General features: G+C 40.3%; 1 protein-coding gene across 2 annotated transcripts in view; it reads left to right on the top strand.

Moving 5' to 3' along the window:
- Positions 1 to 6,134: 6,134 nt before the first annotated feature.
- Positions 6,135 to 25,450, top strand: part of LGALS9 (galectin 9) — a 31,069-nt gene continuing 11,753 nt past the window's right edge. The window contains exons 1-5 of one of the 2 annotated variants that reach the window (XM_070735258.1): positions 6,135 to 6,299; positions 11,447 to 11,535; positions 14,402 to 14,609; positions 18,884 to 19,003; positions 22,670 to 22,714. In XM_070735258.1, coding sequence (XP_070591359.1) covers positions 6,270 to 6,299; positions 11,447 to 11,535; positions 14,402 to 14,609; positions 18,884 to 19,003; positions 22,670 to 22,714 — 492 coding nt within the window. In that variant the 5' untranslated portion in view covers positions 6,135 to 6,269. The remainder of the gene's footprint in view (positions 6,300 to 11,446; positions 11,536 to 14,401; positions 14,610 to 18,883; positions 19,004 to 22,669; positions 22,715 to 25,450) is intronic. The other variant, XM_070735259.1, reaches the window with a different exon arrangement.

The raw sequence follows: 25,450 nt of genomic DNA, 5'->3' as shown, positions 1-25,450 counted from the left end.
TGGAGGCTCTCCGGAGGTTGGAAAGGGCCTGTTTCTCAACTTCTGGTGGGCCCAGTAGGCTCATGTTTCATCCTCCCCAGGCTCCAAAGGCTTCCCTGGAGTCGAGGGAGGGTAAAAATGCCCTCCCCTATCCCACCGGAGACTCTCTAGAAGCCAAAAACATCCTCCCAGAGCTCTGTGTGAGCCAAAAATCAGCTGGCTGGTTGGAGCTGAGGTTAGAGGCGAGGTAGGGCAACATGTGCCACTTATACCATAGGTTCACCATCACTGGCTTAGAGAATACTGTAAAACACTACGAAGCAGTAGTAAGTCTAAATGATACTGCTATTACTATATCTGCAACAATTTATTGATTGATTGATTGATTGATTGATTGGATTTGTATGCCGCCCCCTCCGGAGACTCGGAGCAGCTAACAGTAACAATAAAACAGTGTACAATAGTAATCTAATACTAAAAACGATTAAAAACCCATTAGTATAAAAACCAGACATACATACATACATACCATGCATAGAATTGTAAAGGCCTCGGGGGAAAGAATATCTCAGTTCCCCCATGCCTGGCGGCAGATGTGGGTTTTAAGTAGCTTACGAAAGGCAAGGAGGGTGGGGGCAATTCTAATCTCTGGGGGGAGTTGGTTCCAGAGGGCCAGGGCCGCCACAGAGAAGGCTCAATCTTCAACAATGAAGACAATGATGGCGCAAGAGAGACATTGTTATACTCAGAACTTCCAAACCCTTAAAAATAATCCTTTGGCAAACATTTCTGAACGAACAGTTGTAGCATGAAACAGGACAACTAAAATGTACTGCCAGGCTGAAACCATCGTTGACTTGGAGACTTTGGCCGGCCACACTTTATGCTTTAGAATATATTCTTGCTGTGGGACCTTGGGAGGGGTTGTTGCGTGAGGGATATAGAGATATAGCCATAACAAATTCCTTCTAGATTCTCAAGGTCATCCTTTGTTCAGTACCTGCCTGGAAGCGGATGGGAGTAGCAGACACATTGGCAAAAGACGACTAGTCCACGTGATCAATTTGTGGGTGTGGGAGCAAAGGAATGAACTTTAAACTGGGTGGAGAAACCCTCGTAACTTTGGATTCGGGTTTTTCACAAATGTGCCAACATGGCTCTGTTAATAAATTGGAACTTTGAGGAAATTTGTGCCTCAGACTCTGATTTGATTTTAGATGCTATTTGGAATCCTGACATGTATGTATGTATGTATGTATGTATGTATGGATTGATTGATTGATTGATTGATTGGATTTGTATGCCACCCCTCTCCGTAGACTTGGGGCGGCTAACAACAGTAATAAAAACAGCATGTAACAATCCAATACTAAAACAACTAAAAAAACCCTTATTATGAAACCAAACATACATACAAACATACCATGCATAAAATTGTAAGGCCTCGGAGGAAAGAATATCTCAGTTCCCCCATGCCTGGCGGCAGAGGTGGGTTTTAAGAAGCTTACGAAAGGCAAGGAGGGTGGGGGCAATTCTAATCTCTGGGGGGAGTTGGTTCTAGATGGCAGGGGCTGCCACAGAGAAGGCTCTTCCCCTGGGTCCCGCCAAACAACATTGTACCTTATGCTCAAGTGATCCTTGTAGGCAAGACCAAAAATGTTAGTCCTTTTTTGTAGGTTTATAGGTACTTACACATAAGATATCAATTTGTCTCTTTAAAACTACAAAGCCTCTACAAAGGATCTGGCATCTACCTGGTATATGGACACAAGACTGATGGAATATTATACTGCATGAGTCAAAAAAGAGGGCAGTGAAGATATTTACTGACCCCTTGCTTTCTGGACATAAACTGTTTCAACTCCTACCCTCAAAACAGAGCACTGCACACCAAGACAACTAGACACAAGAACAGATTTTTTCCCAAACGCCATCACTCTACTAAACAAGTAATTCCCTCAACACTGTCAAATTATTTACTAAGTCTGCACTACTATTACTACTAGTTTTTCCCCATCATTCCTATCACCCATATCCTCCCACCTATGACTATGATGGTAACTTGTTGGATGTACACTTAAGATTTTTGTTAATATTGATGGTTTCCTCGTTGCTCATTTGACCCCGTGACAATCATTAAGTCTTGTACCAAAGCCCACTGCAACAATATAGCCAAGAAGACTTCAAGAGTTGTAAACCTAATCCTACGTAGCTTCTGCTCTGGCAATCTCACACTACTTACCAGAGCTTACAAAACTTTTGCCAGACCCATCCTCGAATACAGCTCATCTGTTTGGAACCCATATCGTATCTCAGACATTAACACCCTTGAAAATGTCCAAAGATACTTCACCAGAAGAGCCCTTCACTCCTCCACTCGAAATAGAATACCCTACGAGACTAGACTTTCAAGTCTAGAACTAAGACGCCTTAAACAAGATCTAAGTATTGCCCACAAGATCATATGCTGCAACGTCCTGCCTGTCGGCGACTACTTCAGCTTCAACCACAACAACACAAGAGCACACAACAGATTTAAACTTAATATTAACCGCTCCAAACTTGACTGTAAAAAATATGACTTCAGTAACCAAGTTGTCGAAGTGTGGAACTCATTACCAGACTCCATAGTGTCATCCCCAAATCCCCAACACTTTACCTTTAGATTATCTACGCTTGACCTATCCAGATTCGTAAGAGGTCAGTAAGGGGCGAGTACAAGTGCACTAGAGTGCCTTCCGTCCCTTGTCCTATTGCTCTCCTATATCTCCTATTCCTTTCTTCTATTCCTATATCTCTTCTTCTATTCTTTCATTGATATGTTCTATTACTATATCTTCTCTTCTATTCGTTCTTAGATATATTTTACTATGAGTATCTCCTCTATAACCTTCATCATGTATTTTACTATGTGTATATAGATATATACCCACTAAAACCCTTATTGTGTATTGGACAAAAAAATAAATAAATAAAAATAAAATAATAAATGTATCTTTTCTTTTATGCACACTGTGAGCATATGCACCAAAGGCAAATTCCTTGTGTGTTCAATCACACTTGGCCAGTAAAGAATTCTATTCTATTCTAGAAGTTAATGCAATCGTAACCTATGAATACAAATCCTTCCAGGAATAGGGAACTAATGAAGGAGGAAGAGATAATTTTTTAAATTTGGCAAGTTTTACATTGCTAAAGTTGAGAAACACTGGCTTAGAGACTTGTGACAAATATAAGGCAAAGGGTAGCCAAGTCCCATAGGCCAGCAGTTATCGCAATAGCAGCCTGCCTCCAACCTGAAATTATATGTACAGTTAACTCTCGATATCCAAGCAAAACTGGGACCAGAATTCCCATCGCTAATCAAGGCAATATTGTCTATGGAAAATCTCAATTGCCCATGGTTACCCCAAAGGTGCTTTTCCAAAAGACAACTAGACTTTCTCGGTTGTTTCATTGAAGACATTTTGTTTCTCATCCAAGAAGCATTTATTATTGATTGATTGATTGATTTTGTCCATTGCACAATGAGAGTTATATTGGGTATACATATAGTAAATATATAATGAAGGTTATAGAGGATGTACTCATAGTAAAATATATCTAAGATGATTCTTGACAAGTGTATATTTTATTTTATGTACGTTGAGAGCATATGCACCAAGACAAATTCCTTGTGTGTCCAATCACACTTGGCCAATAAAAATTCTATTCTATTCTAATAGAAGAGAAGAAATAGGAATAAAATATATCAGTGAAAGAATAGAATAAATATAGGAATAGAAGAAAGGTATAGGAGATATAGGAGAGCAATAGGACAGGGGACGGAAGGCACTCTAGTGCACTTATGCACGCCCCTTACTAACCTCTTATTCTATTCTATTCTATTCTATTCTACTCTACTCTACTCCATTTATTTATTTATTCAATTTTTATGCTGCCCTTCTCCTTAGACTCAGGGCGGCTTACAACATGTTAGCAATAGCACTTTTTATCAGAGCCAGCATATTGCTCTCACAATCTGGAGGATTGCATCTGGAAGAATAAATTTTTAACCATGGGTCACATGCCTTTTCATTTGATTACTCAGTAGTGTTCTGGCCAAACGTTAGCTTTCGTTTACTTTACAGGCAGGGCTTGCTCTCTCTCCCTCTCTCTCTCTCTCTCTCTCTCTCTCTCTCTCTCTCTCTCTCTCTTGTGTAATCGGTCGAAAGAACTTGCTGCAATTTCTGCTAATAGCTGAATGGCTTAGTGTAATATTTCTCATTGTTTTCAAATTCAAACTGAGGTGGGGAGGGGGTCGCCACACCTCATTTCGGACATAAACACTTTAGAAAATGTCCACAGAACGCAACTTTACACAACTAGACTTACAATCCTAAGCTTAGAAAGCTTAGAACTACGTTGCCTTAAATGCGACCTAAGCATAGCCCATGAAATCATCTGCTACGACTACTTCAGCTTCAACTGCAACAACACATGAGCACACAACAGATACATACTTAAAAGTAAACCGCTCCAAACCTGACTGCAGGAAATACGACTTTAGTAACTGAGTAATTAGTTGATGCATGGAACTCACTACCTGACACTGTAGTATCATCACCTAACACCCCCCCTCCAAACCTTACCCTTAGAGCAGTGAGTGGTTCTCAACCTTTATAATGCCGTTACCCCTTAATACAATTCTGCATGTTGTGGTGACCCCCAAACATAAGTCTAGTGCCAGTTCTCCCAACAGAGCTTTAAGCTGATTGGCAGAAAGGTCAGAGGGACACCCCCACTGTAAACACCTGATTGGTCAGATTGTAAAAATATGTTCCAAGGCGACAGAATGAGATCTTTAGTTCCTAACACCAGGGGAAATTTGTCCTTTTCGCATAGTCTTAGGCGACCCCTGGAAAACAGTTATTCAACCCCCAAAGGGGTCCCGACCCCTAGGTTGAGAACCACTGCCTTAGACTATCCACTGTTGACCTCTCCTGATTCCTAAGAGGTCAGTAAGGGGCGTGCATACGTGCACCAGAGTGCCTTCCGTCCCCTGTCCTAATGTTTCTCTCTTACTAGTATCATGTATATAACAACAACAACAAAAACAACAACAATAATATAACAGATACTTAGACCTTGGAGCTCTTCTAGTCCAACCTCCTGCTTAGGCAGGAAACCCTACATTACTTCAGACAGATCCAACATCTGCTTAAAAACTTCCAACGTTGGGGCATTCACAACTTCTGGAGGCAATTTCTGTTCCACTGATCAACCGTTCTAACTGTCAGGAAATTTCTCCTTAGTTCTAAGTTACTTCTCTCCTTGTTTAGTTTCCACCCATTGCTTCTTGTTCTACCCTCAGGTGCTTTGGGGAATAAACATTGTTATATCTTTGTATACCACCAATATGTATGTATGTATGTATTTATTTATTTTGTCCAATACACAATGAGGGTTTTAGTGGGTATATATCTATATACACATAGTAAAATACATGATGAAGGTTATAGAGGAGATACTCATAGTAAAATATATCTAAGAAAGAATAGAAAAGAAGATATAGGAATAGAACATATCAATGAAAGAATAGAAGAAGTGATATAGGAATAGAAGAAAGGTATAGGAGATATAGGAGAGCAATAGGACAGGGGATGGAAGGCACTCTAGTGCACTTGTACTTGCCCCTTACTGACCTCTTGGGGATGATGAAAGAAAGAAAGAAAGAAAGAAAAAGAGAGAGAAGAAAGGAAGGATGAAAGGAAGAAGAGAGGGGGGAGGAAGGAAGGAAGGAAGGAAAGAAAGAAACCAAATCTTCCCAGGCTAAGGATTATGGAGATTGTAGTCTGCCTCTTTTTATCATCCAACTCCCCCCACCCCCATAGGCTGAATTTGGAAAGCGATTAGCTGCAGGGTCGTACCCGTGGTGTGAATTCCCTTCCCCGCAGTATTTCAGACGTGCTTTCATGACCTCCATCATGGGTATTGATTACTTCATGATGGGCAATGTTGCAAGCCTTCCTCCAGTTGACCCATCATCACGCGTGACCAGCAGCCCCCGTCGGTCACTTTCGGGTCACTTTCGGGCTTTTTGGAAGCAGCACCGACGCTCCCCCCACCCTCCTCCGCCCCCGATCTGCAGGCAGGCCCCGCCCCCTTTCCTTTCCTTTTACGCTCGCGGCTCGGCTCGACCCATGCTCCATTCCAGCGCGGCGCAGCATCTGTGAGGATCTCGCCTCCTCCCTCTTGGCGAACTTGCCGGAATTGTCTTCGCTCTCGGATCCCGCTGCCAGCTGCCGAAAATGGCCTTGCAGCCGCCTTATTACAAACCGGTAAGTTGGGGAGGAAAGGGATTCTCCCGCCCGCCTCACTTTTCGACGCCGGGCATCCTGTAAGTCAGCATCTTGTGGCGGGCCGTTCCCCTGGCTGGTGCGCTTCCAAGATTAGGTGAAACCGTGAGGCCAAGTTAACGTGGCTTTTTATAGGACAGAAGTTCGCCCGTTATTTAACAGAGTACCAGATTTGGAAAGGGACCCTGGAGTCTTCTCTGAGCCAAACCCCGCTGTTGGATTATTTGTATTTATTTTATTTTTATTTTTATTTATTTATTTATTTTATTTTATTTTTATTTATATTAGTTTATTTTTTTATTTTTTTTAGTTTATTTTTATTTATTTTAGTTTATTTTTAAATGTATTTTAGTTTATTTTTTATTTATTTTAGTTTATCTTGGATGTAACCTTTTATTTTATTCTATTTTATTTTATTGAAATTGACCTTACGAAGTTTCAAAGAGAGACAAAATACTTCAAATACAAAAGAACAAAAAACGAAAAATGGAGGGAAAGGAGAACAAAACAAAGGGGGGAGTTAAAAAGTGACAAAATTAGAGAGACTGATTTGGAACTTTCTTCAGTAGAGATATTAATATGTAGTAAAAATAATTGAACGGGTCCAAAGACGGGCTACAAGAATGGTGGAAGGTCTTAAGCATAAAACGTATCAGGAAAGACTTAATGAACTCAATCTGTATAGTCTAGAGGACAGAAGGAAAAGGGGGGACATGATCGAAACATTTAAATATGTTAAAAGGTTAAATAGGGTCCAGGAGGGAAGTGTTTTTAATAGGAAAGTGAACACAAGAACAAGGGGACACAATCTGAAGTTAGTTGGGGGAAAGATCAAAAGCAACATGAGAAAATATTATTTTACTGAAAGAGTAGTAGATCCTTGGAACAAACTTCCAGCAGATGTGGTAGATAAATCCACAGTAACTGAATTTAAACATGCCTGGGATAAACATATATCCATCCTAAGATAAAATACAGAAAATAGTATAAGGGCAGACTAGATGGACCATGAGGTCTTTTTCTTCCGTCAGACTTCTATGTTTCTATGTTTCTATGTTTCTAATAATCTATTGCTCCTAATCAGAATAAAAGCACAAAAACCTCAGATTAAAAAAAAAAGATTAGACATCAAAATAGAGTTGGAATATAAGAAAATAATTCTTACTCTGAGTTTATACCTAGGTAGTGTGTGTGTGTATGTGCAATAGTTAAAGTGATAATATAAAATATTTCTAAAATTTTAACAAAACTAATCACCAAATCCCCCCAAAATCAAAGCTTTTATCTTTTCCAAGCCGCAATTCAAAAATGATACTTTAAAACTTAAGAAACAAAGTAAAAACAATCGGCCAAATCACACTGAACTACTAATATGGTAAGAAAAATGAAATTATGCAACGAAACATTTCCTGGTTTCACGAAATGTGTTGGTTCTAAAATTGTTCTTTCTCTTTTGAAAGAATGGAGCTGTTTTAATCTTTGTTGGAGCTGTCCAGCACATGATGAAGGGCGATTTTAATGACTGCATCAATAAAAGTAATAATAATTTATTAAACGTGTATACTAAATAAGCCACACAACATAAAATTGGGGCATCAACTATAAATGAGACCTGGTTGCCGAGCACCCAAATGCAAACTTATGAGACTTTCTTTCTCCTGTCACTCAGAACTTTGAATTTGCATTGTAAATACCCTTCTGAATGTCCTGTCCTACAGTCATTGAAGTCAAACTTCCTATAGGCTGTCTATCTTGTTTGCTTAAGGATGGAGATGTTGGTCTAATTCCTTCAAGGTTCCATAGCAAATTCCTTATCACCTCATGGCTCGATTATTGTAACGCGCTTTGCATGGGGCTACCCTTGAAAAGTATTTGGAGACTCCATACAAAACCAAAGCCATCATTTGGAGTTAGAGACTTTGGCCTGCCACAGTTACAATAGTATTCTGAGTAATCGGGAGGGAAAGTTACTTAGTCGCAACAAATTCCTTTCTTAGAGTCCAAGGTCATCCTTTGTTCCGCACCCACGGATGTATGAAGAAAGGTGTGTTTAATTGCAGCAATTGGACTGGTCCACGTCATGAACTTGTGGATGTGGGGCTAAGGGGTGAACCTTAACCTGGGTGAGGTACTGGAAGGAAGTTAGTACCAGTTTAACTAACATGGCTCTGTTAATAAGTCAAAACTTGGAAGAGAGCAAAGGAGTGGAATCTGATTTATTTCTCAGATGCTATTTGGACACTCCAACTTGTCCAAAACGTGGCCACCCGAGCTGTTGTGGGTGTGCCTAGGTACCCCATTACACCAACAGTGTGCTGCACTGGCTTCCAATTATTAATATTATTAATATTAATATTATTAATATTATTAATATTATTAATATTATTAATATTATTAATATTATTAATATTATTAATATTATTAATATTATTAATATTATTAATATTATTAATATTATTAATATTATTAATATTATTAATATTATTAATATTATTAATATTATTAATATTATTAATATTATTAATTAGATGTGTATTCTGCCCTTCTACGAAAACTCGGGGAGGCTCACAGAATAAATATAGAAACAAAGCATACCAAACAAATCTAATACATTAAAAACTACCGCTAAAAATCCTATATATTACTCAATCAGACAATCCAATCACACCATGCATCACATTTATTGGCCAGGGGGGCAAGATCTAATTGTCCCAGGCCTGGCGACATAGGAGTCTTAAGACTCTTGCAGAAGGCGAGAAGGGTGGGGGCAGTACCAATCTCTGGGGGGAGCTGATTCCAGAGGACCGGGCCCCCCACAGAGAAGGCTCTTCCCCTAGGCCCCGCCAAATGACATTGTCTGGTTGACAGGACCTGGAGGATTTTATATTATATTAATTGGATTTTAGACTTTGATATGGTATACTGTTTTTTATTATGTTGTCAGCCGCCCCGAGTTCTCGGAGTGGGGTGGCATACAAATCCAATCGATCAATCAATCAATAATAAAACCCTACATGGCTTAGGGGCAGACTATTTACGGGACCGTCTCCTGCCGCATAGTTCCCAGCGACCGATTAGAGCTCACAGGGTTGGCCTTTTCCAATGTCGGCTGGTGGGGCAGTGGGGGCGGGCCTTCTCTGTGGTGGCACCAGCTCTCTGGAATCAACTACACCTCGAGATCCAACTCTACTGGCTTTCCAGAAAGCCTTAAAAACCTGCCTGGGGGCCTTGAGCAATTGACACCTTTTAGTTCCAACCTCAATAAGATATGATACGGTATGTATGACATGGTATGACAGCATTAATGAGATTTTAATGAGTCTTCGGAGAGGGGCGGCATACAAATCTAATAAATTATTATTAATTATTATTATTATTTTAAATTGTTTTGTACTATTTTTATTGTAAGCCGCATGGAGTCCTTTGGGAGTGGGTAGCATACAAATTTAATAAATAAATAAATAATAAATAAATGAATAAATAAAGTGCACATGTATAGGTTATACAATGATGCTGCTAACATTAGAGCAATTTTTCTCGGCTTCTTCTGAACTCTGGGGAAGATGCCATTTTTCTACCTTTAAGATGGCATCTTGGTTAGACGCCTTAACCAACTCTGTGTTGGTCAAACTCAGCAACATTGAGATGTATGGACTTCAACTCCCAGAATTCCTCAGTCAGGGAATGGCTGGTTAGGCCTATCATCTTTGTTGTTCTTCTCTGCACTCTTGCTTGAGTCCCAGCATTTTATACCATTATAAATATCATTATATCGTTACATTACATCCAAACTGGGTGCAATATTCCAAGTGTGGTCTTACCAAAGCAGTGCTAACACTTCATGTGACCTTGATACAACCCCTTCTGTTGCGGCAATCTAGGATTGGCTTGATATTTTTGGAAGCTGTGGCACATTGCTGGCTCATACTTATGTGGTTGTCCACTAGGACTCCCTCTCACAGTTACTACTGTTGAGCCAGGTACTTTCTATTCTATTCTGTTCTGTTCTTTTCTATTCCTATTCTATTCTCTAATCTCTATTCCATTCCATTCCATATTCTATTCTTTTCTATTCTGTTTTATTCTATATTCTATATTCTATATTCTCTTCTCTATTCTATTATTCTGTTCTGTTCTGTTTATTCTTACCTCTACTATCGCACGAATCCCAGCGACCGGTTAGGTCCCACAGAGTTGGCCTTCTCCAGGTCCCGTCGACTAAACAATGTCGTTTGGCGGGACCCAGGAGAAGAGCCTTCTCTGTGGCGGCCCCGACCCTCTGGAACCAGCTCCCCCCAGATATCAGAGTTGCCCCCACCCTCCTTGCCTTTCGCAAGCTCCTTAAAACCCACCTCTATCGTCAGGCATGGGGGAATTGAAATTTTTCCCTTCCCCCTAGGCTTATAGAATTTATACATGGTATGCTTGTATGTATGATTGGTTTTTTAAATTGGTTTTTTTTAGATTATTTTTAATATTAGATTTGTTTACATTGTCTTTTTTATTGTTGTTAGCTGCCCCGAGTCTTCGGAGAGGGGCAACATACAAATCTAATAAATAGATAGATAGATAGATAGATAGATAGATAGATAGATAGATAGATAGATAAATAGATAGATAGATAAATAAATAAATAAATATTTCTATTTTTATTTCTATTATTTCTATTTCTATTATTTCTATATCTATTTCTATCCTATATACTTTTTTTAACCTAAGCGTAAAACCTTATTTTTGTCATCATTGAAATGGCATTTTATTAGATAGGTCTAATATGGACTTCAACTCCCAGAATCCTTCAGGCAGCTCTCTGTCTCGGGAATTCTGGGAGATGAAGTCCAGACATCTTAGAGTGCCTACGGCTGACAAATACCGGTTTAACAGTTGTTAAGAGCTCTTGTTTGGACAAACTATTAGTGATATTGGACATGGGGAATGCTGGGAATTGAAGTCCATACATCTTGAAAGTTCTGAGATTGAGGAAACTGTTTTAAAGCCTTTCAAGGGAGAATGGAGGCAGACATGTTATTATATTTCCCATGCACCATGAACCAGTTGAATGAATGTCTTTGAGCTGCAGCAGATTCTCCATTTAATGGCTATTTTTTCCCCTTTTAACTTCTGGGCAGGCTGTTCCTTTTAGTGGTCCAATTTATGGTGGCCTGAAAGATGGGATGACCATATCAGTCACCGGAAGTGTTTTGAACTCCTGCAGAAGGTGAGTCATTCAAGTGGAGGGGGAAAAGAGGGTGTGGGAAGTTCCATCCAAAAAATCCAAATCTTGTTGGAGCAACTTTCTATTGTTTTATAGACTATAGGCCAGTGATGGGGAACCTATGGCACAGGTGCCACAGGCGGCACCCAGAGCCTTATCTGCTGGCGCGTGAACCATTGCCCTAGCTCAGCTCCAACGTGCATGTGTGTGCCGGCCAGCTGATTTTTGGCTTGCACAGAGGCTCTGGGAGAGTGTTTTTGGCTTCCAGAGAGCCTCCAGAGGGATGGAGGGTGACATTTTTGCCCACCAGGCTCCAGGGAAGCCTTTGGAGACTGGGAGGGCGAAACACGAGCCTACTGGGCCCACCAGAAGTTGGGAAACAGGCCATTTCTGGCCTCCAGAAGGCCTCCAGAGGTCAGGGGAAGCTGTTTTCGCCCTCCCCAGGCATTGAATTATGGGTGTGGGCACTCATAGCATGCACGCAGGCTCTTTCAGCACCCGAGGAAAAAAAGGTTCACCATCACTGCTATAGGCCATTGCCTTGTGGACTAATGTTGGCCTGCTTATGGCTGGCTTTATTTGGGATAGTTCTGAGACTGGGTGAAGGGAACTGCTGAGGAACATTAATAACATTAATAAACTCTAAAACACACTTACACATGTGTGCCTGAACCTTTTCATAATTTGTGGGCATGGATGTCTCAGGATGTCAGTCTGAAGCCATTTCATTTGGGACCTTAGGTCTGCCACAGTTTATACCAGTGATGGCGAAACTTTTTCCCCTCAGGTGCCGAAACTGTGTGCGCGCACACTATTGCGCCTGTGCGAATGCCAATACCCATAATTCAGTGCCTGGGGAAGGTGAAAATTGCCTACCCTGCCCCCTAAGAGGAGGCCAGAAACAGCCCATTTCCCAACATCTGGTGGGCCCAGTGGGCCCATTTTTCACCCTCCTCAGTTCTGTCCACGGTGCCATCTTTTTTATTATAATAATAATAATAATAATAATAATAACAACAACAACAACAACAACAACAACACAATAATAATAGTAACAACAACAACAACAACAACAACACAATAATAATAATAATAATAACAACAACATCAACAACAACAATAATAACACAATCCAGTCAAACCATACACCAACCTTGACAATTGGTGTGTGTTAATTTCCCCATGCCTGGCGGCAAAGATGAGTTTTTAATAACTTACGAAAGGCGAGGAGGGTGGGGGCAATCCTAATCTCTGGGGGGAGTTGGTTCCAGAGGACCAGGGCCGCCACAGAGAAGGCTCTTCCCCCGGGTCCCACCAGATTTCCCCATGCCTGGCGGCAAAGATGAGTTTTTAATAACTTACGAAAGGCGAGGAGGGTGGGGGCAATCCTAATCTCTGGGGGGAGTTGGTTCCAGAGGACCAGGGCCGCCACAGAGAAGGCTCTTCCCCCGGGTCCCACCAGATGACATTGTTTAGTCGACGGGACCCGGAGAAGGCCAACTCTGTGGAACCTAATCGGCCGCTGGAATTCGTGCGGCAGAAGGCGGTCTCAGGGGTATTCCTAAATTTTGGTGGGTTTTTGGTCTCTGAGTATGCTCAGAAGGAAAATTGTCCTGTGCATGCGTCACACAGTGGCCCGCCAATTGTCCATGGGGATCTTAAGCAGAAGGAGAAGGCAAAAACCTCCCTTTCCCTTGACCCCCAACAAATCCTGCCTGCCTCAACCAACATAGAGGCGGCACAAGGCCATCCATTTCAATAACCACCGATACACTCGGCATCCATGAACCTGTCTAATCCTGCCTTGAAGCTATCCAGGCTGACAGCTGTCACGACCTCTTCTGGGAGTGAATTCCATAAACCAATGACCCTCTGGGTGAAGAAATATTTCCCTTTATTTGTCCTCGCTTTCTTACCTATTAGCTTTAGGGAGGGCCCCCTCCTCCTAATATTGCGTGATAGAGAAAAGATTTTTTCTCTCTCCACCTTTTCTACCCCATGCATGATTTTATACACTTCAATCAAGTCACCCCTTAAATGCCGTCTTTCAAGGCTGAAGAGACCAAGGCGTTACAACCTGGTTTCATAAGGGAGGTGCTCCATTTCCTTGATCATTCTTATTGCCTTTTTTCGCACCTTTTCCAGTTCCATTATATCCTTCTTGAGGTGCGGTGACCAGAACTGTACACAGTACTCCCAAGTGTGGTCTCATCATCAATTCCTACATCTTTAAGTGCCCAAGATTAAAAAACACTGGTATTGTGGGTGGGGGGGGGAATGAATAAAAATATGATTTGTAAGCGGTTTGCGAGGCCTTCTTCTTTCTTCAACTGATCTTTTTTTTATATATATAATTTTTTTAAATTAATTTTTAACAAATTTATATTACGCACAACATAAAACAATGCATAGTGAAATGTGCCCACCACCCAGACACACACACATTCCCCACCACCAAATCGGGGGTGTTCCTTGTATAGTCCACTTGACCCAAGAGCAATATATCTATTTACATATTATAGAGTGATTCCAATTTCATTTCTTGTAGCTTGGTCTCGGATTCTGCTCGTCATATATTGTCTTACCTTGTCCCACCGTCCCATCAGCTGTCCCAACTCAGTTTCATTATCCGAATTTATCCTTTTATCCATAATTTCAAATTGAATATGGTCCACCATGTACCTATACCAATTTTGCATTGTCCATTTTGTCGCATCCTTCCAACCCAAAACTATTGCCTGAGCACTTTCTATTGCTGATTTTTTTTATTTCTCTAAATTCTCCCATCGCATTACTTTTAACTCTTCAACTGATCTTAGTACCCCGTGGTCTTCATCCAAATGGTTTCTCTTTCTTGTTCTCTCTGCAGATTCCAGGTCGACTTTCAGTGTGGCAATTGCCAGGTGCCCAGATCAGATATCGCTTTCCATTTCAACGTCCGTTTTGATGAGAACTGTATCGTATGCAATTCCCACGAAAGGGGAGGCTGGCAGCAGGAAGAAAGGAAATACGATATGGTTTTCCGCAAAGGGCATCCTTTCGAGATCCGCTTTCTTGTGAACGTCTCCTCCTATGTGGTACGAAGATGACTGCAGGGGCGGGATTGAAAAAAATTAGCAACTGGTTCGCTGCCCGGTAGTGCAGAGTAGGCTGCACTGGTACGGTGTTTTTTTCTTTGAAAACATTTCGCTTTTCATCCAAGAAGCTTCTTCAGTTCTTCAGATCATTTTATTTTTATTTATTTATTTATTTTGTCCAATACACAATAAGGGTTTTAGTGGGGTATATATCTATATACACATAGTAAAAAACATGATGAAGGTTATAGAGGAGATACTCATAGTAAAATATATCTAAGAAAGAATAGAAAAGAAGATATAGTAATAGAACATATCAATGAAAGAATAGAAGAAGAGATATAGGAATAGAAGAAAGGTATAGGAGATATAGGAGAGCAATAGGACAGGGGACGGAAGGCACTCTAGTGCACTTGTACTTGCCCCTTACTGACCTCTTATGAATCTGGATAGGTCAACTGTAGATAATCTAAGGGTAAAGTGTTGGGGGTTTGGGGATGACACTATGAAGTCCGGTAATGAGTTCCATGCTTCGACAACTTGGTTATTGAAGTCATATTTTTTACAGTCAAGTTTGGAGCGGTTAATATTAAGTTTAAATATGTTGTATGCTCTTGTGTTGTTGTGGTTGAAGCTGAAGTAGTCGCCGACAGGCAGGACGTTGCAGCATATGATCTTGTGGGCAATACTTAGATCTTGTTTAAGGCGTCTTAGTTCTAAACTTTCTAGGCCCAGGATTGAAAGTCTAGTCTCATAGGGTATTCTATTTCGAGTGGAGGAGTGAAGGGCTCTTCTGGTGAAGTATCTTTGGACATTTTCAAGGGTGTTAATGTCTGAGATGTGAGATGGGTTCCAAACAGATGAGCTGTATTCGAGGATGGGTCTGGCAAAAGTTTTGTAAGCTCTGGTAAGTAGTGTGAGATTGCCAGAGCAGAAGCTACGTAGGATTAGGTTTACAACTCTTGAAGCCTTCTTGGCTATATTGTTGCAGTGGGCTTTGGCACTTAAATCTTTTGTTATTAGTATACCAAGGTCTTTAACCGAGTGGGGATTATCTGTGATAATTTGATTATTCAGTTCGTATTTGGAGTTCAGATTCTTCTTCCCAATGTGTAGGACAGAGCATTTGCTAGTTGAGATTTGGAGTTGCCATGTGTTAGAACTGAAGAAGCTTCTTGGATGAGAAGGGAAACATTTTCAAAGAAAAAACAAAGAAGTCTGGTTGCTTTTTGGAAAAAGCAGCTTTGGGGCAATAGAGAAGGAGCCAAAACAATGATTGGACTCACCTAACAAGTTAACCCCAGGTAGTAGGTTATGAATAAGGCTCACTGGGAAGTCACAAACCATGTTTTAGACATTTCCTTTTGGAAAAAACACCTTTGGGACAGCTGTGACTTGGAGCCCTGGTGGCGCAGAGGTTCGAATGCAGTATTGCAGGCTAACTCTGCCCACTGTTTGGAGTTTGATCCTGACAGGCTCAAGGTGGATTCAACCTTCCATCATTCTGAGGTCAGTAAATGAGAACTCAAATTGTCGAGGGCAATATGCTGACATCGTAAATTGCTCAGCAAATGCTGTAAAGCACCATGGTACAGTATATAATCTTACACTGCTCAAAAAAAATAAAGGGAACACTTAAACAACAGAATATAACTCCAAAACTTCTGTGAAATCAAACTGTCCACCTAGGAAGCAACACTGATTGACAATCAATTTCACTTGCTGTTGTGCACATTCAACTTTGTACAGAACGAAGTATTCAATGAGAATATTTCATTCATTCAGATCTAGGATGTGTTATTTGAGTGTTCTCTTTATTTTTTTTGTGCAGTATATTTTATTTTTATTGATTTAGTTTGTCAAACATGTACAAGAAAACAGGTATAAGTATAAAGAAGTATGGTTTTTAAATTGTTGGGGTTTTTAAATATAATTTTATTATTAGATTTGTTCCATTATTATACTGTTTTTATTATTGTTGTGAGCCGCCCCGAGTCTTCGGAGAGGGGCAGCATACAAATCTAATAAATTGGGAGAGGGAGATTATGATCCCGCTATATAGAGCGCTGGTGAGACCACATTTGGAATACTGTGTTCACTTCTGGAGGCCTCACCTACAAAAAGATATTGACAAAATTGAACGGGTCCAAAGACGGGCTACAAGAATGGTGGAAGGTCTTAAGCATAAAAGGTATCAGGAAAGACTTAATGAACTCAATCTGTATAGTCTGGAGGACAGAAGGGAAAGGGGGGACATGATCGAAACATTTAAATATGTTAAAGGGTTAAATAAGGTCCAGGAGGGAAGTGTTTTTAATAAGAAAGTGAACACAAGAACAAGGGGACACAATCTGAAGTTAGTTGGGGGAAAGATCAAAAGCAACATGAGAAAATATTATTTTACTGAAAGAGTAGTAGATCCTTGGAACAAACTTCCAGCAGACGTGGTTGGTAAATCCACAGTAACTGAATTTAAACATGCCTGGGATAAACATATATCCATCCTAAGATAAAATACAGAAAATAGTATAAGGGCAGACTAGATGGACCATGAGGTCTTTTTCTGCCGTCAGACTTCTATGTTTCTATGTTTCTATTGAATTGAATTGAATTGAAAGATGGATATGAGCACAGGAAATGAGTCTAAATAAATGGGGACAGTGGGACAGGGATGGTAGGCATGTTGGTGTGCTTATGCCAGTGATGGGCTGCTACGGGTACGGTTAGGTACGCAGAACTGGTAGCAAAGTTTGATTTTTTTTTCTTTTATTCCCTTCTGGGCTTTGGGTATGTTTTTCCTATTGCAGTAAATGAGGTTGAATGTGTATAATTTTAGAAGAGCTGTGTGTACATGTGTACATACACTTTATATGGTAGATAATGTATATTTTTGTGTGCCTCTGTGTAATATGTATGTACACATATGGCATATATACATAGAATTAAATAGTATGTTTCGGATGTTCAGTAAGGGAAGTTGTATCTTTTTGAGGCGAGGAGAGGCCAGGCACCCTAACCCAAGCTCTTAATGTGAGTGGTGTCAAGTTGGCCACCTTTAAGCCGGTCACATGACCTTTAAGCCACCCTCCAGGTCACATGATCGTCAAGCCACTCCCACCTGCTCACATGGCTGGCAAGCCACACCCACAAAATAAACTACGCCTGCAGTGTGGTAGTAAAAATTCTTGCAGCCTTTCACTGGCTTATACATACCCTGTTACAGATCTCTTAAGAATGGATGAGGTTTACAGTAGACATAGAAACATAGAAACATAGAAGTCTGACGGCAGAAAAAGATCTCATGATCCATCTAGTCTGCCCTTATACTATTTCCTGTATTTTATCTATGTTTATCCCAGGCATGTTTAAATTCAGTTACTGTGGATTTACCAACCACGTCTGCTGGAAGTTTGTTGCAAGGATCTACTATTCTTTCAGTAAAATAATATTTTCTCATATTGCTTTTGATCTTTCCCCCAACTAACTCCAGATTGTGTCCCCTTGTTCTTGTGTTCACTTTCTTATTAAAAACACTTCCCTCCTGCACCTTATTTAAATGTTTCGATCATGTCCCCCCTTTTCCTTTTGTCCTCCAGACTATACAGATTGAGTTCATTAAGTCTTTCCTGATACGTTTTATGCTTAAGACCTTCCACCATTCTTGTAGCCCGTCTTTGGGCCCATTCAATTTTGTCAATATCTTTTTGTAGGTGAGGTCTCCAGAACTGAACACAGTATTCCAAATGTGGTCTCACCAGCGCTCTATATAAGGGGATCATAATCTCCCTCTTCCTGCTTGTTATACCTCTAGCTATGCAGCCAAGCATCCTACTTGCTTTCCCTACCGCCTGACTGCACTGTTCACCCATTTTGAGACTGTCAGAAATCACTACCCCTAAATCCTTTTCTTCTGACGTTTTTGCTAACACAGTACTGCCAATACAATACTCAGATTGAGGATTCCTTTTCCCCAAGTGCATTATTTTACATTTGGAAACATTAAACTGCAGTTTCCATTGCTTTGACCATTTATCTAATAAAGCTAAATCATTTACCATATTACAGACAGTTTAAGGTTAATGTATTGGGGGCTTGAGGATGTAACAACAGAGTTGTAATTTATTTTGTAATATAATAATATAATATAAAATAAATAAATAATAAATGGCTGGATGATCGAGAATCTCCACAGGCATTTTCTTCTCTGTCGTTGTTCTTGTTGTGACTTGTTCTTGTTGTGACTTTGATGTATTGCTCCCTTCTGTTTGCGCCAGGTTTTCATTGATGGAAAGCTGTGCCTTGAATTCAAACACAGGATCCATGTTTCCCGCGTAGATACCATCGGAATTTCAGGAGAACTAGATGTGGTCTCGATCAGCTTCCAAGGTCCAAATGTAGGTATTCCATTCATTTCATCTTATTTATAAAAGACCTCTCCTGCCTTCATCTGATAAACAAATGGGCACCCTTGTTTTTCTTGGGATTAAATGTGTGGAGTATTTAGACAGGATAAATATATGCCTTTCCTCTTTCCTTCTGGTCTTAGAATAATGCAAAGATTTTCTGACAATATCTCGAGTGATTTGAGGGGGGGGGGTCAGAATAAAGTCCAAATGGTGGCCGAATGCCATCTATCCCACATAGGTGTCACAAATATGATGAACTGCAGAAAAAACAATTGCTGCCAACCTGCCTTCCATTGAGGACCTGTATACTGCATGAATCAAAAAGAGGGTGGGGAAAATATTTACTGACCCCTCGCATCCTGAACATAAACTGTTTCAACTCCTACCCTCAAAACGTCACTACAGAGTACTGCACACCAAGACAGCTGGACACAAGAACAGTTTTTTTCCGAACGCCATCACTCTGCTAAACAAATAATTCCCTCAGCACTGTCAGACTTTTTACTAAATCTGCACTTCTATTTCTACTAGTTTTTCTCATCATTCCTATCATCCTTTTCCTCCCAGTTAGGACTGCATGACTGTAACTTGTTGCTTGTATCCTAAATTTTTTATTAATATTGATTGTTTCTTCATTGCTCGTTTGACCCCTATGACAATCATTAAGTGTTGTACCACATGATTCTTGACAAATGTATATTTTATTTTATGTACGCTGAGAGCATATGCACCAAGACAAATTCCTTGTGTGTCCAATCACATTTGGCCAATAAAATTCTATTCTATTCTATTCTATTCTATTCTATTCCCTTCAACAGAGATACAACCATGATTGAATTTCATTACCCACCATCTTTGATTTTTTTTTTGGAACTCTGGCAGGATCAGTGGCAATGAAGCACTTATCGTACCTCTCCATCTTTTTGAAGTTTCGTGGGATTGTTGTGAGATTAGGTCAGAAAGCACCACATTTTTTGTGTTGTAACACCAGGTTGTCCTCGACTCATGACTGTAATGGAGCCCGTTGTGGTTGGCTCGCATCTAGCTCCTTTGATCCCGGACTTTGAGGAGAAGGAACCGGGTCCATCTGGGTATATAGGCGAGAGGAATCGGAAAGTGAGAGTTAGGGCCTGGGGAACCTCCAGAGACTGCAGAACCCCCAGCTGTGGTAATGGTGTAGTCAGATGAGGAGGGGGATATTGTGGATCCAATATTAGACGCTAGGGTAAGAAGAATGCGAGAGAGACAAGAATATCTCCAGCGACGTGTTCTGTCAGGCTCTCTGGTAGAATCCTCCCAAAAATTCACAGGTACAAATTTCAGGCACACACATGTTTGAAAATTCAAAACAATGTTCTTTATAATAAAAATTCACTTAAACTAAGCACTCTTTTGGTATAGCAAAGAGCACTGGTCTCCAAACAAACTGGTAATTTGTACAAGTCCCTTATCAGTTCTGTGATACTTAGCTTGCAGCTGTGAGGCAATTCACAGTCCTTCTTTCACAAAGTGAAACACACTTTGCTCTGGGTTAGTTTCAAAGCGGGGAAAAATCAGCACACAAAAGGTCAAAGTCAGTAAAGCAGGCACGAAATAAAACAATTAGATAATCCTCCACAATGGCCAAACCCACAGGCTGCTCTTTATAGCAGCCTCACTAATTACCACAGCCCCACCCAACCACGGGTGGCCTCATTTTCTTTGATAATAATCTCTCAGTTGTTGTTGCCTATGCATCGCTCTCCGCATGTGTGGCTGTATTATTAACTCTTGTTCTGAATCCAAGGAGGAGCTAGATAATTGATCTCCTTCTGAGCTGTCTGCCCCACTCTCCTCCTCCCTGTCACTCATGTCTTCTTGGTCAGAGGAGCCTTCATCATCAGATTCCACCGGGGGGGCAAAACAGGCCTGCAGCATGTGGATGTCCCCCCCCACATCCACAGTCCTTGGGGCAGGAGCTGGGCCAGAGATAACCACAACACGACGTAGATCTAGGCATTGAATAATAATAATAATAATAATAATAATAATAATAATAATAATAATAATAATAATAATTTATTAGATTTGTATGCCGCCCCTCTCCGAAGACTACTTCTATGCACAGCTTGTCTTCACTGATAGTATAAAAGGGAGGAGGATGGGAAACCTTGGTGCAGAAGTTCAACATTCCTATATGGATAGAGAGAACTAGCAGCCGTAGAGTCTCTTTTAAATCCTTCTGCAATCCTAAAATCCTGGTTTTTGAGGGCATACGTGAGTTCCTGTCAATGCCGAGAACTAATGACTTGAATTTATTACCTTTTCATGGACACTTGTTATGAACTGTGCTTGGCAGTTGGACTGACATTCCTATGATTTCATTGCTGCTTCCAGAAATAGACAAATATACATAGTGACTTTGCTTTCGAAAGTCCCTTCGTTGGCGATTAATTACTGATAATTAATCGGGCCGGACAGAACAGAGCCTATAATTTCTGTTGCGACTAAGTCATGATCATCATAGGTTGAGGTGTCCATACGACTGGCCTGATTTTACAAACCGTTTTTGTGACACTCTTGATAAGCAAACCGCAGCAGTCATACAATCTACTCCTATGGGCGTGTTTGTAGCAGAAACCAACCCCCTAAAATAAATAAACTGCAGTCACATAATAAAGGAACACCGCAACTGATGAAAAGCCAGCCAGTTGCCAAGTGTGCAATTTGAGGTCTTGTGACTACTAGAGGTGTATGTATGTCTCTTGTCAAAAACTGGATTATGTTGTGGTTAGCTCTGGCCCAGCTCTTGCCCCAAGCAATGTGGAGGTGGATGTGGGGGAGACATCCACATGCCGCAGGCCTGTTTTGCTCCCAGTAGAATCTGTCGACGAAGTCTCCTCTGACCAAGGAAGCGTGAGTGACAGGGAAGAGGGGAGTTTGGCAGACAGACCAAGAGAAGATCAGTCATCTGTATCATCCCTGGATTCTGAACAAGATTTAATGACACATCCACGCATGCATAGAGTGATGCACAGGAGACAACAACTGAAGGATTATTACAAGAGAAAATGAGGCCACCTGTGGTTGGGTTGGGCTGCTGTAATTAGTGCTACAGATAAAAGTGCAGCCTGGTGTTTTAGCCTCATGGCAGTTTATCTGATTCATTGTTTCGTCAAGATCGTGGTTTTTGCTGTTCAGGATTGTGTGTGTGGACTCTCTGGACTTTAGAATTGGACTCAATTTCCCAGTTATTGGGTGAGCAATTGGACTGCATTTAACCTGTGCCTTGTGTGTACCAGAAAATCCCTTTGACATTTAAAAAGGGAGCTGTTTCTGTTTTTCTGTTTATAAAAACTTTTGGGTTTTCCTTTTATTGTGTGGTGTGTGTCTTCCTGGACTAATTACCCTGCAATTAAGGGCGGTTGAGACACCCCGGCAGAACCGGTTATAAGTACCAGGAATTTGTCACAACCTTGGAGCGTTGCTAAATGACCGCTCATTAAGCAAAACTGTACCATCTAAGAAGCATTTTTCACTGCCTGAGGAATTAAAATCCACAAGTCTTAAAACTGCCAAGGTTGGAGACCCCTGTTGTAGAGATAGCTCTCCATTCTGATACTTGCTCATGCAATTTCCTTTTATTTCTGTTTCTCCCCCCCCCCCCCCCCCCAGAATTATCCAGTTTCTTCAAATCCAGTTTTTCCAACATCCCCACAGGTATGATCTACAATATTTTATATTTTTATACATACATACATACATACATACATACATACATACATACATACATGCATCGCGCTATGAAATCTCCTCCTGTTTTTCTCCCCTGTTGTAACTCTTCTTAGACCATGGAGAAGGAATTAGAGAAATACCATATTTTTCAGAGTGTAAGCTGCACCTTTCCCCCTCCCAAAAGAGGGTGAAAATTTGGGTGCGTCTTATACACCGAATATAGCCTCTCCCAGCCTCTCAAACATAGATTTCACAGGCTGGAAAACAAGGTACAGAGCTCACAACCAACAAACCTGTTGCTACAGTTAACCTCAGGAACAGCTGTTTTAGGGTATTCAGCATATTCATTCAGGGTATTCATTGAGCCCCCAATCAGCTTTTTCTCTTATTTTCCTTCCCCCAAAATAAGGTGCATCTTATACTCTGGGGCGTCTTATAATCTGAAGAATACAGTATTCTAGTTAGAAACATAGAAACATAGAAAATTGACAGCAGAAAAAGACCTCATGGTCCATCTTGTCTGCCCTTATACTCTTTCCTGTATTTTATCTTAGGATGGATATATGTTTATCCCAGGCATGTTTAAGTTCAGTTACCGTGGATTTACCAATCACGTCTGCTGGAAGTTTGTTCCAAGGATCTACTACTCTTTCAGTAAAATAATATTTTCTCACGTTGCTTCTGATCTTTCCCCCAACTAACCTCAAATTGTGTCCCCTTGTTCTTGTGTTCACTTTCCTATTAAAAACACTTCCCTCCTGGACCTTATTTAACCCTTTAACATATTTAAATGTTTCGATCATGTCCCCCCTTTCCCTTCTGTCCTCCAGACTATACAGATTGAGTTCATTAAGTCTTTCCTGATAAGTTTTATGCTTAAGACCTTCCACCATTTTTGTAGCCCAATATCCTTATATTATATAGTTGGAATAGGATTAGCCAGTGTGGCGAAGTGATTAAGATGTTAGACTAAAGAAATCCCAGTTTCCAAACTGGAAGAGATAGGGCTGTGATGGCACGCGGAACCATATTGGGCACGCAATCTCAGGTCTGGGGCTTGTGCGTGTGCTAGCCAGCTGATTTTTGGACCTTCTGGGCCACTGGGAGTTGGGAAATAGGCTGTTTCTAACCTCCGTAGGGGGTGGAGAAGGCCCCTTTGCTCTCCCTCCAGAGCCCTTTCCCAATTTTAAACAGGCTAAAACTAACTTTTTAAACTAAAGGATGAAAGGTTTTATCTTTGGCCAGTAGATGAAGCTCAATAAATATTAGAGAACAATAACAGCAAACAGATACACAAACTTTTCTGAAGGCAAAACAATCCTAACAGTTTAGGATTCTGAAAAACTGGCACCTGAGCAGCCGCACGCAAATTGCCCAATGCAGCTGCTACTAGTGCACAGCCGTCTACCGCACCGGTAGCAACTCATCCCTGGACTGAACCCAGTTACGAGTCAAGCCTCAGTTTATTATTATTTTATTTTTTCTTATTTTATTTTATTTTATTTTATTTTATTTATTTTATTTTATTTTATTTTATTTTATTTTATTTTATTTTATTTTATTATTTCTTTGCTTTGCCGCCCTTCTCTTGAAATTCAGGGTGTCTTACCATACTGCCCTGCTAGCTATTAAACTTAGCATCACCAACAATGGGATGCACTACTGAGGTGATTTAAGCAGCCATTACAGAGAAGTGACAACAATACGTCATTCCCTGAACCTCGGAATTCTCCTCCTTTGACAAATGATTGTTAGACAAATAGAGAATAAAGAGGGGGGGGGGAATAGAATACAATGTCTACTCAATACACTTTTGCACCATTCCATCTGTCTGCTGTGACCTGGGAATCCTTAAAAAATTTTTTTTTAATTAATTTTCAAAAACAAACACGACAAACATAACACAGAACATTTAGTGGAGCTACAGTCGCTCCGCTCAAATTAGAAGTCATCATTATAATTAAAAAGAGAAAAAAAGAAGTATTTTGTTATTTAACATCTATAAAATATGTAAAATTATCACTTTTAAAATAGTTAAAATCAACGTATATAAAAGTTTATAAGAATCTATATAAAAAAATTTAAGAGAAGAAAGAAGCTACATTTATATTATAGATAATCACCAACTAATGCGATTTAACTACTAAATCCAAACATTCAAAATAATACAACATCCAATTTATTTCTTTTTCTTTATTTCCCACCAAATATATACCTTCTGCCAAATATCATAAAATTCTGATTCTTCTTGGTTATTTAACCTGGGAATCCTATGTGGCCAGGTTCGAGTGTTTCCTCATCGCAAATGCCTATACAGAACTTTCAGGCGATAGAAAGCGCACCTATTTTCTGGGATTTTGTGAAACTGAAATGTTCGAGACAGCAAGGGCACTTTTTGCTCCTCTATGCATGCATGCTGTGTCTTGGGAGTAAATGCTGACCAAATTAAAATATCATTGAACCATGCTCTGGGGAAACCCATTGTACCCATTGTGAGCTGTTATTAAAATTATGGTTGTCAGAGAGCATTATGGGTAATTAAAATGGCAGGTGTTTTGCAACTGGCATAACAAAGCAGTTAATTTTTGCAGGAAGAGAAGAAACCAGGATTAAAAATGTGTCTTACTGAGTAGGAATTACTATCAGTCCTGCTTTAACGAATTGTTGGATTCCCAAGCTTTTTGATAAACGTTTGGCTTATGTGTATATTTGAATTTTTTT

The sequence above is a fragment of the Erythrolamprus reginae genome, chromosome 1 (assembly GCF_031021105.1).
Source record: "Erythrolamprus reginae isolate rEryReg1 chromosome 1, rEryReg1.hap1, whole genome shotgun sequence".
Classification (NCBI taxonomy): Eukaryota; Metazoa; Chordata; class Lepidosauria; order Squamata; family Dipsadidae; genus Erythrolamprus; species Erythrolamprus reginae.
This window is presented reverse-complemented; position numbering and strand designations above follow the sequence as displayed.